At 35.9% G+C, this 13,801-nt stretch overlaps 1 protein-coding gene and 1 non-coding gene across 3 annotated transcripts; one reads left to right on the forward strand and one right to left on the reverse strand.

Moving 5' to 3' along the window:
• The first annotated feature begins 3,039 nt into the window (after positions 1-3,039).
• On the forward strand, positions 3,040-3,142 carry LOC128194151 (small nucleolar RNA R71). The gene has a single exon (XR_008245467.1). It is a non-coding gene; the product is annotated as a small nucleolar RNA R71 (small nucleolar RNA).
• A 5,179-nt stretch (positions 3,143-8,321) lies between these two features.
• LOC128194014 (methionine aminopeptidase 2B-like) lies at positions 8,322-13,793 on the reverse strand. Of its 2 annotated transcripts, XM_052868438.1 has the most exons (5): positions 13,683-13,793; positions 13,078-13,223; positions 11,404-11,495; positions 11,196-11,290; positions 8,322-8,441 (listed from the first exon to the last, which is right to left on the reverse strand). In XM_052868438.1, exons 2-5 carry the CDS (start codon positions 13,209-13,211, stop codon positions 8,337-8,339), a joined length of 426 nt encoding a protein of 141 aa, XP_052724398.1. In that variant the 5' UTR covers positions 13,212-13,223; positions 13,683-13,793; the 3' UTR covers positions 8,322-8,336. The 2 variants fall into 2 exon arrangements, with proteins under 2 accessions (XP_052724398.1, XP_052724399.1); XM_052868439.1 differs by lacking the exons at positions 13,078-13,223; positions 13,683-13,793 and adding an exon at positions 11,690-11,724.
• Between the last annotated feature and the right edge of the window lie 8 nt (positions 13,794-13,801).

Raw genomic sequence — 13,801 nt, forward strand, 5'->3', positions numbered from 1 at the left:
GACAGTATGAGTTGATGTGTGAAAATCTGGTTGTTATGCTTTCTGTATGTGATTGAACGTGTGGAAATAGCTTATTTGATTGAGCATTGATTGTTGATGTGTTCACTGAGTTATGCTAATGCTTGGGGAGTCGATTGCAGTCAAAATTCATGACATTGTGTTTAGCAGAGTATGGAATCTTAATTAACAGGGTGAGATTTAGTGCCTCATAATTTTTTTGCTGTGTGATTGCTATCATGCTAGATCACAATTGACTTTGCCTGAGTTTCTAAGATTTGAACTATCTACTTGCTTGTTGAATTTGATCAAGGCATTGTTTTCTCACCTTACATATACATTAGCCATTCAACCACAAATGTAAAAAGATCTTTCCTCTTTGTACCTTAAGCTTATTGAAAATTCCCTGAACTTTTCTACCTTGAGCTGAATAGAACATGCTTCTGCATTACAGGAGAATAGTCCAAGTTTGGGGGGAAAATATGGTGTATTGAGAAAAAGACAAAGATGGAAAAGTAAGAAAAAAAGAATAAGAAAATAGCTTAATGAAAAACAGTTGGGTATAAGTTTGAAATTGGTAATAGTACATGAGGAGCAAAAAGAGAAGTTTATATGCATGAAGTGAATTACTTAATCTCTCAGCTCAAGATCCTTTGAATTCCAGAAAAACCATGATTCTTTCTTAGCCCAATCACAATACAAGCCAAACAAAGTCCTTGTGTTATCAACTTGCTTGTGATGTGTTTGATTTGATTGAAACGAAAGGCAAAGTTAAATTGTGTGATATTATGACTGCAGAGTGAGCTTTATACACCTTTATACACCAGTGCATTAGAATGAAACACTTTCTAGGTGAGGATTGATTCCATACATCAAGTGAAACACTCTGTCATGTTTGTTGATTTCTTTTGCACCCTTTGCATTGTGACCATAATTGTTGATAGGTGAACACCTCTGTTGTGCTTGATTGATGACAACTGTATATATTTATTATGTTCTTTCTATTAGATGCTAACGCAGGATTTTCACTTCTTGAACTTAAAGGATATCTCAAATTTGAAACCAATGCATTTGAATGATTGTATTCTAGAATAGTTTACCTTTTGCTTGAGGACAAGCAAGGTTCTAAGTTTGGGGGAGTTGATAATGACCAATTTTACTTCATTATCCAACATCAAATTGATGGAAATTGTCAACTCTTCCTTTACTTCTAGTCTTGTTTAACTCAATTTCTTGTTAATTGTAAGTGATTACATCATAAGTTGTATTTAGCCCTTTTGATGGCTAATCCCCATTCAAAGAAGCTGGGAGAAGCTACCCACCAAAGAACATTGCCAAAACCCAAGAAAAGAGAGAAGAGTAGCTGAAAAGATGAAGAACCCAGGCTGCTGCAGAGAGTCACGCCGGGCGCCTACTGACCTAGGCGGCGCTGGGCGTGACAATGCTGACCGAGGGCGCGCCTGGCGCCTGTCTGTCGGGCCGCCGGGCGCGACTTTTGCTGATGTGGCAGAAACGGCTTATTTAGTTCTGGAGCGCGAAGGGGTTGGGATCTTTGGCATCCCAGACACGATTTCTCTCAATTGGAGCGTCCAGAGGCGAGCTAGGAGCTGTGGGAACAGCCCTTCTTCATCCTTGGGTCCTCCTCCTTCTTCCATTTCCACCTTTGTTGTAAGATCAAGCTCTCCATTCATGGAGAGCTAGTTTCATTCTTGTTGGGGATTGATGTAACCACGGATCTCTTATGTAATTACATTTGTTTTGAATGATTATATGCCTCTTTCATTGATTGTTAGTGTTTAATTCCTCTACTTAAAGCTTGTATGAGTAATTCAACCATATCATGATTTTAGGGTTTGCTTGATATTGGGAAATATTGGGTGAATCTAGAACTGGATTAAACACCTAAGGGAAATTGTATCTAGGGATAGAACTAGGACCTTTGGTTGTCTTGAATCTCAATTCTTAAAGCGGATGAACTTGTTAGGTTTTCCAAGGGATTGGAGTTTAAGAAGTAAGTCTAGGCTCTCTCTACCAAGGGATTGGGTTTGAGTAAATTAGAAGATTGACATTGGCTAATTAATGAAGAGGAAGTGATTTTCTATGCATAAGAGTGAAGTAGGTGAAATCATCCCCCAACAATATCATTCCATAACATTTCTAATCTTTCCATTCCTAAGTGTTTGCGTTATCAAAGATCACTTTTACCATTTATGTTTTATCTTTACTTTAAGTGCATAAAAATCCCAAAAATATGGAATCATTCTTTAGTCTAAATTAGTTAGATATTATACGATTGTCTAGGACACGAGTCTCTTGGGAAACGATATCCGGTCTTACCGGTTTTATTACTTGAACGATTTGGTACACTTGCCAAAGTCTCAACATTGACCCACCTGAATCTCCAAATTCCTAAGTGAGGCTTCTGTACTTTTATGGTTGGAAATTGATACCTGCATAAACTGCTGAAGAGTTTCTTCGAGTTTTGAAGTTCTGTCTGTTAGACTAGGTTGTTGCTGAAAGTTCTGTGGAAGTGGTCTGTTGAAAGGAACAGCTTGTCCCATACTCGGATGAGGTCTCCATCCTTGATTAAAACTTTGACGTTGATCATAGTTTGTCTGAAGACCTTGATTTCCCATATAATGTACTTCTTCATGAGACATGCTTTGCACTACACATTGACCACTATTATGATTTCCTCCGCATAATTCACAACTTTGAACCATCTGATGTTGAGTTTGAGAAACATTCTGCAGTTCTTTAGGTAGCTGAGATAACTTCTTCATTAATGTCTCAAGTTGCTGAGTCATAATCTTGTTCTGAGCCAGTAAAGCATCCTGAGATTGAAGTTGAAGAACACTTTTTTGTTGAAATTGAGCTCTTTCACTCTGAACTTCATTATCATTTGCAGCCATGTTTTCAATCAGATCATGTGCTTCTTCAGGCGTCTTCCATCTGATACTACCTCCAGCTGATGCATCTAACATTAACTTTGTTTGGGATTTCAGCCCTCCAAGAAACAAATTTAACATTGTAGGCTCATCAAATCCATGAGTAGGGGTTTTTCTCAGTAGACCTTTGAATCTATCCCATGCTTGACCTAGAGTTTCATCAGCATCTTGTTGGAAAGAAGAGATCTCCTGCTTTCCCTTATTGACTTTGGACTGAGGGAAAAACTTATTCAAAAATTTAGCAACCACATCATCCCATACTGTCAGACTATTCTCTGGAAAGGAATTCAGCCACATTTTTGCATTACCAGCCAATGAGAATGGAAATAAGCTGAGTCGAATTGCTTCATCTGGAACCTGATGAATCCTCACTGTATTACAAATCTCCATGAAAGTAGCCAAGTGAGTGTATGGATTCTCGTGGGATAATCCATGAAATTGATTGTTCTGCACCAGATGAATAAGAGCTGGCTTCATCTCCATGTTAGCAGCATTCACCACTGGTCTTGCAATACTGTTGAAGTGCAGAGGTCCTGAGAAAGTATTATAATCTGCAAGAGTACGTCTTCCTTGCCCAGAACCTTCTCCAGTACGATTATCTTCCATTTCTTCTTTGTCTTGCCCTGATGAAAAGTCCAGAATTTCTTCAGAAATAGCAGAGGATTCTCTGGATTCTCTACTTTGTCTCATTCTTCTACTGTTGTTCCTTCGAGCAGTTCTTTCAATTTCCGGATCAAAAAGTAGATTTTCAACCTGTTCTCTGCTTCTCATACAAAACACAAACAAAAAAAAAACAATCCAAAAAGACACAATTTCTACAGATGATAACAAATATGCACAAGAATTCAAATATAATCACAATAAACACTTAAACAAAAGATAGCAAAAATCAACTAAACCAGATAAACAACAAACAATCAACGAAAACAAAAACAAATCCCCGGCAGCGGCGCCAAAAACTTGTTGAGACCTCGGCAAGTGTACCGAATCGTACAAGTAATAAACCGGTAAGTCCGGAAATCGTTTTCCCAAGAGATTTGTTTTGATTCACAGAATGATTAAAGTTTACTAATTTAGCGATTAATTTTACAACACAAATAAGATTTGCATACAGATGAAATTAAAGTGGTAAAAACAGATGAATTAAAGTTCACTAGGGTTGATTTTCAAGTTCATCACTCAAGTAATTTTTCTACTAACACAATTCCTCAAAATTAAGCATCAACATCCTAGGCGCATGCAGTCCTGATCTCTCAGATGACCGTTCAGAATCATTCAAACTAGATCCTAATCTCTTAGATAATTCAGTTATCAGATTTGCCTTAATCACAATGTCACAGATGACTAAGAATTTCCTCCTATGTCTAGGACTCGAAATCCTTTAGCAGTTCTATCCTAGGTCCGCGGTCTCATACATTTCTCAATGATTTAACCGTTCAAATAGCTTAGATTCTCATCATAGGCATGAATAATAAAGATAGAACACAAAATTCATACAAGATCATGCATTAATATAGAAATTACAAAGAGTTTCAGAAATGTACTCTCAACCCCAGTGAAATGGAGTTCTAGCTACACATATACATCATAGACACGATAAAGGATGGATTGGATGGTAGAAAGTGTTGAAATTCCACTCCGGAGCACCCAAAACGAGCATGGACGCGAGCTGCAGAGTCTCCCCTAGCTTCTCCCCTCCAGAACTGACTGGTTTCTGCCTCTGGATCGTGTTTTTAAAGAAAGAACCTTAAGTGATTTTTCGCTGGGCGACGAACGTACGTTCGCTGGGCGAGCGTCGGTCGCTGGGCGAGCTGTTCCAGCTCGCTGGGCGAGCAGAGTCAACTCGCTGGGCGAGTCAAACAGTAAAGTCAACGCGTGAACAGTAAAGTCAACGGATGAATAGTGCCGGTCAACGCGTGAATAGTGACTCTTTATTTTCTTCTCCAATCCTTATTTAACTGCAAAATAAACACACAAAAACACTTAAACTGATACAAAATCAACAATATATACATATTATACAACTTTTCATGAGATTTTACTCCATAATGCATCAAAGGAGATTAAAATAAGTGCTTAGGATATGCAATTCTTGGCACTTATCACACCCCCAAACTTGAACTTTTTCATGTCCTCATGAAAAGCAATATCAACAGAAAAACGAACCCAACAAAGCAGTTAGTATTCCATCACATAATCTCTGTCACAAAAGTAAGGATTGTACCTACACCTCCAAATATTCAGATCAAATGTTATAACTTCTATATTAACAAGTTCTTGAATCCGAAATGATAAGACAACCAGAAAAAGAATAGTACAAATGTGCTCAATCAGTGTTTACCTCAACCTGCAAGTGTTTACACTCAAATTCACGCTCAAAGTGTTATCAACTACTTCATCAACTTTTGCAAGTCATCTCATATACACATCAAACATTCTGATTTAAATCAAAAGGACTTTCTCAGGTTATAACTTGGCTTGGCTAGAAGAAACATGGTTTTACAAGGAAACAAAACAACACTAAAGAAGAGGAGAACAAGAACATAACAACATTGAAACTTTATTTATCAACTTCCTCTTCATTCATCACATAACATATTTTTTTGAATTTTTCTCTAATTTTGATACTTTTTTTTTTCAATTTTTTCATCAGTTTAAGACTCAACTGATTATGATTTCCCCCAAACTTAATTTCTACCTATCATCTTGACAAATATGTTTCTTGTTCTCTTCTCCAAGAGTGTTGGATAAGGTAGATTGTTCTGTAAGAAGCTCAGGGTTCACAACAAATATATATAAGGCTCAAACAGGATAACAAAGGATTAATATTCACAAATGGGAAGTCATCTGGCCAAGTAGCTAATTTCATCAAACAAAACTGCCTTTCTCATTTCTAAACCAGAATGTATCTGTGTTAATAAGAATTATGCAAAAACCAAATTCATAGCAATAACAACTTCTCACTTGCTCCTAAAGCTTTCTCAGTACACTCAGATATTCAACTTCTGGGTCACAATCAATCAGATTCAAGAACAATTCATATATAATCATAACACAAGTTCTAAAACTCAGATTTTTCAATAACAATCTCACAATCATGCTAGTTATCATGGACAGAATTTCAAATTCAAACTTCAAACACACAATTCACAATCAAATCAAATCAGAAACATAAATCAATCCACACAACCAAACAGATTCAGATTCAGATTCACACAACCAAAAGAACTGAAAACATAAATAGATAGAGTTAGAAAGCTGGGTTGCCTCCCAGTAAGCGCTTGTTTAACGTCTTTAGCTTGACACTAAGAAGCTATTTGTGGTTGAACCAATGATTTGAAATCATCCTTCATGAATATTATATGCATGGAATAAGAAGAAGGACTTATTCCGTTCAGATCAGAATTTGACCAACGCGTGAATAGTGACTCTTTATTTTCTTCTCCAATCCTTATTTAACTGCAAAATAAACACACAAAAACACTCAAACTGATACAAAATCAACAATATATACATATTATACAACTTTTCATGAGATTTTACTCCATAATGCATCAAAGGAGATTAAAATAAGTGCTTAGGATATGCAATTCTTGGCACTTATCAACCGAGCGCTACTATTTTATAAATATAAGGGATAATGACTTAAATTTAATTTACAAGATTGGCACTAGGCTGAGCCGATCGCTCAACATAGTGTTTCATGGGACGCTCGTTCAATTTCAGAACTCTTTTCAAATAAAAGAATTCCTTTTTAAGCAATTGACTAGAAACCGAACGGTATAAGACCGTACGATGACGAACGTATTTTATCATATGATAGAATCATTATATTCAGATTTTCATCTTCATCTAAACTTAACATTTCTCATACGATTCGTAATCTTATAATTTCCGATTCATCATTTAATTCACATACTATATAGAATTCATATTAATAAATCATACTATGCAATAATCATCCATTATCCAATTCATACGTATCAACCAACACATACCATATTCATTCATACATAACAACGATCGTTCAGACATACTCAAACACAACATACATCTCATACATTCTATTTCTATCATGCTTGCACACAATCATCTACGTATAAACTAAATTATTAAGCTTCCCTTGCCTGGATAACAGTGTACTCCCAACAAGCAAGGTTTTAGTGCGACCTCTAACAGCGTCCTACCCTCAGGTTTCGCTCAACAACTTGCACTCAATCTAAATACCACAAATAATAAACAACTCAGACCTATAACCCATGCATGCAACCAGAACTAGGGTTCGCATGAAACCAAAAGAACGAACGGTTAGCGACGAGGACTTACCAGTTCCGATCCAAATTCTGTTCGGTCCAGAATGACGCTCACGTCTCCAGGAGTGTTTCTACGGTTCTGAAACGTGATCGGAGAAGGAGATGATGAGTTACAGTAGAGAGAAGGTGAACTGGTTCTAGAGAGAACTTAGAGAAAATGAAGGGTTTTGGTTCTGAGGAAGAAGAAGAGTGCGTGCAGGTGAGAGAGCGTTTGTCGAAACTCAGTTTTGTTAATTTTCACGCCCAAACGAACGAGCGTCTCCTCTGCTGACACTTGCACTCCCACTTCTGACTTCCGAAGCTTCTAACGTGACACATGGCACTCGTGCATGCAGTGCAAAGTGCGTTTTTAATGCACTGGACATGTGGCGCGATGCATTTATGGAAGCAGCCAGGTGACTCAGCAGTGCATTAATGACAGATTAGACAGTATAATCATGGGTTAACTTTCCGAGATCTCACAAAGACAAATATTATAAATTATATGATTGTGAGAAAAATCATCCTTTAGCCATTTTCAAAACTTGACCTACTAATAAATTAAGGCATCAATGGAAGTTAACAATATTGTTTCCAATATATATATATATATATATATATATATATATATGTATGTATATATTAGATTATTATGAATTATTTAAATTATCAACCAATATTAAATTATTCAACTAATATTGCTAAGACCATATGCCAAATATGATAGAAGCTACATATCAAGCACTGGACAGTCTAGCACAGCAAAGAGTCTAGGAACCTTAAGACAATTTTATTGAGCCATTCTTCACAAATAATAATGAAATGTTAATACATAATGCTTCCATTTCTACAATGTGATGAGAAAGATATGATCCAAATAAAAAGACAATAAAATACATATTACTAAGACCATCTACCAAATATGATAGAAACTATATATCAAACACTAGACACTCTAGCACAACAAAGAGTCTAGGAACCTTAAGACAATTTTATTGAGCCATTCTTCACAAATAATAATGAAATGTTAATATATAATGCTTCCATTTCTACAATGCGATGAGAAAGATATGATCCAAATAAAAGGACATTACAAGCATCATATACCTTGATACACCTTTCCGTTAATCTCAACCTCATAAGATTCTATGACCTCTTGTATAGCGGCACCAATGTCACAAAGGCGCACATCGATTCCAGCTTCCTAGATGGCAACCATAGCATTCAAAGGAACCAGTAAACCACAAGATTTAATTGGTGCATACCAAAACATCACAACACAGAGAAAACAATAAAATGAATGGTAGAGGGGATAAGGAAGAGAAGTTATTTTTCAGGTTAAGCTTATGAAGCATTTCCATTAAACAGTTCTATAGATAGAGAAACCGTGCAAATCACATTTGAGTATTCCTATTCTGATATTTTTTCTTATTATATATATATATATTTATTTATTGATATGAGTATGCCATATGAGAAGAAAAAAGTCTTTTGATTAAATTGATTCAGTGTAAATCAGTACAGGAAAACATATATACATAGAGAACTCTACCCCTGGCATAATGATTACAATGATTTCTACTATCTTACAATACTCATACATGAATAAATTATTAGCAATGCTTACAATCCCGTTCAAGATGATAGGACCAAACACTAAGGTAGTTAAAATTGAGATTGTGGTTAGGATCTTGAATGGTTCACCAAATCTTAAATCATGAGATTGTAACACGGATCATGGATTTCACTTTCTACAAACAAAATCAATCTCTTGATCAACATTTTGTATGAATGAGGATAAGGGATGTTGTCAGAGAGTGGAGAGTTTATGAGAGGAGAAGGAAGAGTTAATGTCCTAATTGTTTTAACAGTTAGGAGAGGCAAGAAGTTAGGAATTGTATAAATAGAGTTCGGTAATTTGTATAGAGGGGTTGTTGAATATTCTTTGGTAGAGACAGAATGTTTTGTCCTGTGGAGGGAGATTAGGCTCCCGTACTGTGAATGTACATATGTCTTGTTGAATTGAAATACAAAACTCATTCTTTTACAGTGTGAGTTCTTGTTTTTGAGTGTGTTAGTGAGTGTTTTAGATAGGTTTCATACCCAGAAATCAATTGGTTCAACCTGCCGAATCCAAATTGGGAGAGAAAGGCGAAATGGAGGGAAGAGTCGAAGGGCGATTGAACGTAGTCAAAGGACAACTGGAGACCATGGAGATTGCAATGGATGGATTGAAGGCGGAGACGGGATGCGCCAAGACTTACAAGAAGTCATGTGAATCCTGGGAGGATGAAATCGAAACCAGGAGGGAAACTCGGATGGCAGCCAAGCATCCATCAACGAGAACCGAAGGGGCAAGCGAGAAGAAGATGTTGGAGGGAGAGAAGTCGAACGCCATGATGGGCAACCCAATTGGAGAAAAAAGGTAGATTTCCCAGTCTTTAAGGGTCTCGACCCGTTGAAATGGATTAATCGGGCTGAGAAGTTCTTCGAGCTACAAGGTGTGGTGGAGGAAGAAAAGTTATCATCAGTATGGAAGGTAACGCCAACTATTGGTTCAAGTTCTGGAACGATAAAGCCAAGAATCGTTCTTGGGTAGGCCCGAAGGGAGCAATGATTGTTAGATTTAGAGGCAGGAAGAAGGGTACTATCTTTGAAAGGTTGGCAGGGATTAAGCAGTCTGGGACCGTGGAAGAGTACGTTCAAGATATCGATATCTTGGTGGGTCAGACAAAGGGAGTGTCGAAAGAGTAGCTATTGGGGTATTTTCTCGAAGGTCTGCAAAAATGCATCTGAAACCAAGTTCAACCACATGATCCGCAAGAATTGATGGCAACTATGAGGATCGCACAAGATGTTGAGGAGGCTCACAGTGGTGTGAAGGCTGGGAGCTGGAGTGTGACCAAGAATCAGCCCTCTTAGGGGCGTACAACAGGAACCGTGAATTCTTGTTTGAGTGTGTTAGTGAGTGTTTTAGATAGGTTTCATACCCAGAAACCCATCAGATGTAAACAGGCCCCTTCTAAAATACAAAAAAATGTTGATCCACATAATTTAACTACTTGACGATCATGTGTAAGATTTGAATTGAAAATACTACAAGCTCATAGGATTGAACGTTTTAGGATCTAAATATATATTCTAACTATACCACCAAACAAATAAAGGTAGACCGACACTTTATTAAAGAAATATTAGATAGTGACCTAATCACAACTTCATATGTCCCTTCTAAACTTCAGCGAGTAGATCTGTCCACAAAAGGTCTTCCACTGAATGATATCATGATCTCACATGCAAGCTGGAAATGATAAATATCTATTCACTTGCTTGAGGGGGAGTGTTGATTACAAGTGTGTTGTTGGAAGATTCTAGAGGTCTCCTTGTAATCATTAATATAGGATTAGAGTTCTATATATAGAGTGATGTCCTGTCTCATTAAATCAATTCAACAAAATTGCTTCTCTTCTATAGTTAATCTCTAGTTTGCGATGTTCTCTAAGCCCTCCTAATAAACCCAAAGGTTGGTATTAAATACCTTAGTATTAGAGCTTCTCACCAAGTCTTAGAGCTACAAGAGAGTGGTTCATGTGGTTATATTGACATAACTGTCTTGACAAGGGACTAGCCAAGTAGTTGATGCACAACAAGCTCAATGGGCACAAAGGCTACGAAGTGTTTGCCGAATACCAATTGCAAGACACGGAACATGAATTTCACTTGAAATATATGATTTCAGTCAAATTGCTTTACAAGGGCTATGAGAAAAGTTTGAGTCACACGAATATGACTAGTTAATTTAATTATTTCTTTAGACAAATGGAGTACATTTATCAACATGATATTAATAGTGTTTGTTCTGAACAATTCGACATTATTAATTGACCATGTTAGATATAGATCCACACAACATAATACTGCTCGTTTGACAGGGTTAAGCATCTTTTCCAGAATGTACCTTAATACCCGTATTAGTTGCTTCCCGAGAGGCTTCAAGCAATGGATCAAACATAGGGTTGAATGCCACAGTAAAAGCACAATCAACTATATATCCTATAGAAAGAATCCATAAAAGGGTTCAACAGGAGTAAAATTAAAAAATACACTAGTTACTAGAATTATCATAGCTATAGAAGAATTGAAAAAAAAAAATTCCCACGCATTACCATCAACATGGGTGCCAAAATCCAGTTTCATCACATCATCATACTGAAGTATAGTCTTGTCCCCTGAATTTGGGGTCCAGTGAGCAGCAACCCTGGGGAGTAAGAGAGTTACACTTAAGAAAACAAAATGATGAAAAAACCACAAACAACTGTGAAACTGTGAACATCGTATTGGAACAACAGTTTTTCAACTATCTTTGGCACTTATTTGTAAGTCAGTTACACAACTAACTCTATATGCAGTTAATACAAGTCGCTATAACAAATATACTGATCCAACACATACTTCAGGGTCACGGTTGTCATTGTCAAATTGCAGATCGGCCTACCTGAAAAGTGGATAGCAGGATACTGCAATAACTCTCAACCGTTCAACTGATTTGATATGTAATAAGTTGTCTTAAAACTTCAAGGTACTTTCTTCTTATCATACTCTTAATTATATATTTTTTTATATAGGCAATTTTGTTCAATGGTGCATCAAATCATTTCTAAGACACATATTTTATCACTTAATTCATTTTAATATTGTTATTTATTTTGATCATGTAGAATATTGTTTCAATGATTTGTTATATAGTTATTTTTGTTTTCAAACTTGTTCTCATAAGTGTAATTTTATTATCACAATTATATAAAAATGTTTCATTTATTATAATATAATAATTTGTTGTCATAAATCTTTTTCATGAGCATCAAACACAGATTGAAGTTCTAAAGATGAAAGATTTATGTTTAAATTCGAATTATTAATTTAATTTTTTTCTCTACGAATTTGATTAAGTGGTGTATTATAATCTTTATTAGTATAAAAAGATATTTCATTATAAAGAAATAAAAAGACATTTGAAATATTTTTAAACTTCATTCTTTGTTTTCTTTTTATAATTTTTTAAAAATAATTTTTAACTTTGTTTCATTTGCCTTTCCTTTTCTTCATTTGTTTCGTTACCTATGTTAATTTGCATAAAAAATGAAAACCGCAGATCAAGATTTACAGGTACCAACTCAATAAGAAAACGAGATATGGGCCCGGATCCGGGTATACATATTACCTACTGGAGATATGATGAGGCAAAATTTATACCCGTTGGGTATGAGAATGAATTTTTACTTTGGGAATATGGATGAGATAGTAAAACTCACGTCTGTCTCGTCCCATTACCATCGTAGATGCTTAATGGGATAGTAATTTATACCTCCATATTATCTTCACTGATAATTATCACCTTCGTAGATGCTTATTCTCACTTTACTTGGCTCTGCAACTTAAACATAATTTAGAAACATTGACTAGTTTTAAAAAAAATTTGACCATGGTTGAACTTCAATTTAACATTAAACTCAAAAAGTTACAAACTCACGAAGGAGGATTATTGAACACAAACAAAGACACGATTTTCTAGTCATGATTATTAATCAACTTTTCTTATTGGTTCTTCCACCTTTCTTCACACTCCAGATCATCCAAGGCACGATTTTGCCATTTTTTTATTAGTAAGTGCCATTACTACATTTTCTCAAGCACATTCATTTCGATTTAATTTTTCTTTAACAATCACTCATCCAGATTGACATTCCCACATCAATAAGGCACTTCACTCGATATTTAGTACAAAAAAGGAGAAACCACAGATACAGAGGAAAGTAGAAAACAAAAATATAAAGGGTTACCAGTTTAAAGAGCATCTTGTGGGGAATGCAATGCCAGCTTGAAGGCCATCCTCTGATATTAGCTTACGGACAGTGTTCTCCAATGTTTCACATATGTCGGTCATTAACATTCCAGGCTTTAAAATGCCTTTCATATATTTGCGAACCTACTTATAGATAAAAAGAGTATACTGAGTTACAGATATAAATAATACCACCATTAATGAAAAAATATATAGAAAACCAGATGACACAACAGGGCAGAAAAACAAAAGGAAACCAAGACTTAATTCCCCTCATTAAAATATAACGGAATACAAGTACAGAGGGAGCATGATTGAGCATTTGAATATTATTAATAGTATATTTTGGACATATATTCTAATCACTTGGTAACCTGATCTGTATTAAACCCACCTAATTTTCTCTAAAAGTTTTCCACAATTCTTCGAGAACTTAAAATAAGGGTCAGACCCACTTTAATTTTTCCCTCCACTTCCCATCTTCCTTTCCTTCTCTATACCATATTCAAACAATAAAAGGTGACAATCTTAACAAATTTTCTTTTACAAAACTAGCCATCAAAATAAAGGGTTAAAATCTGGAAAGTAAACCAAAATTACCACCTGACGATGAACTTTTGTTGCTCGAAGAACTGAATTATATATTGGTTTCTGCAGGCGCTCCAGTTCTCTCTTCTCCTCTGATGTAGTTCTCCATAGGTTACTGGTAAAAAGATTCTAAC

Source organism: Vigna angularis, chromosome 9, assembly GCF_016808095.1.
Source record: "Vigna angularis cultivar LongXiaoDou No.4 chromosome 9, ASM1680809v1, whole genome shotgun sequence".
Classification (NCBI taxonomy): domain Eukaryota; kingdom Viridiplantae; phylum Streptophyta; class Magnoliopsida; order Fabales; family Fabaceae; genus Vigna; species Vigna angularis.

Bases quoted from the DNA above. Each gene is read 5' to 3' on its own strand.
- LOC128194014 (XM_052868438.1), bottom strand. From the start codon at position 13,211: ATGAAAGGCATTTTAAAGCCTGGAATGTTAATGACCGACATATGTGAA. The intron at 11,496-13,077 runs GTAACCCTTTAT...CTTACTCCCCAG, and splicing joins ACAAGATGCTCTTTAAACTG to GGTTGCTGCTCACTGGACCC. The intron at 8,442-11,195 runs GTACATTCTGGA...GTTGCCATCTAG, and splicing joins CAACTAATACGGGTATTAAG to GAAGCTGGAATCGATGTGCG.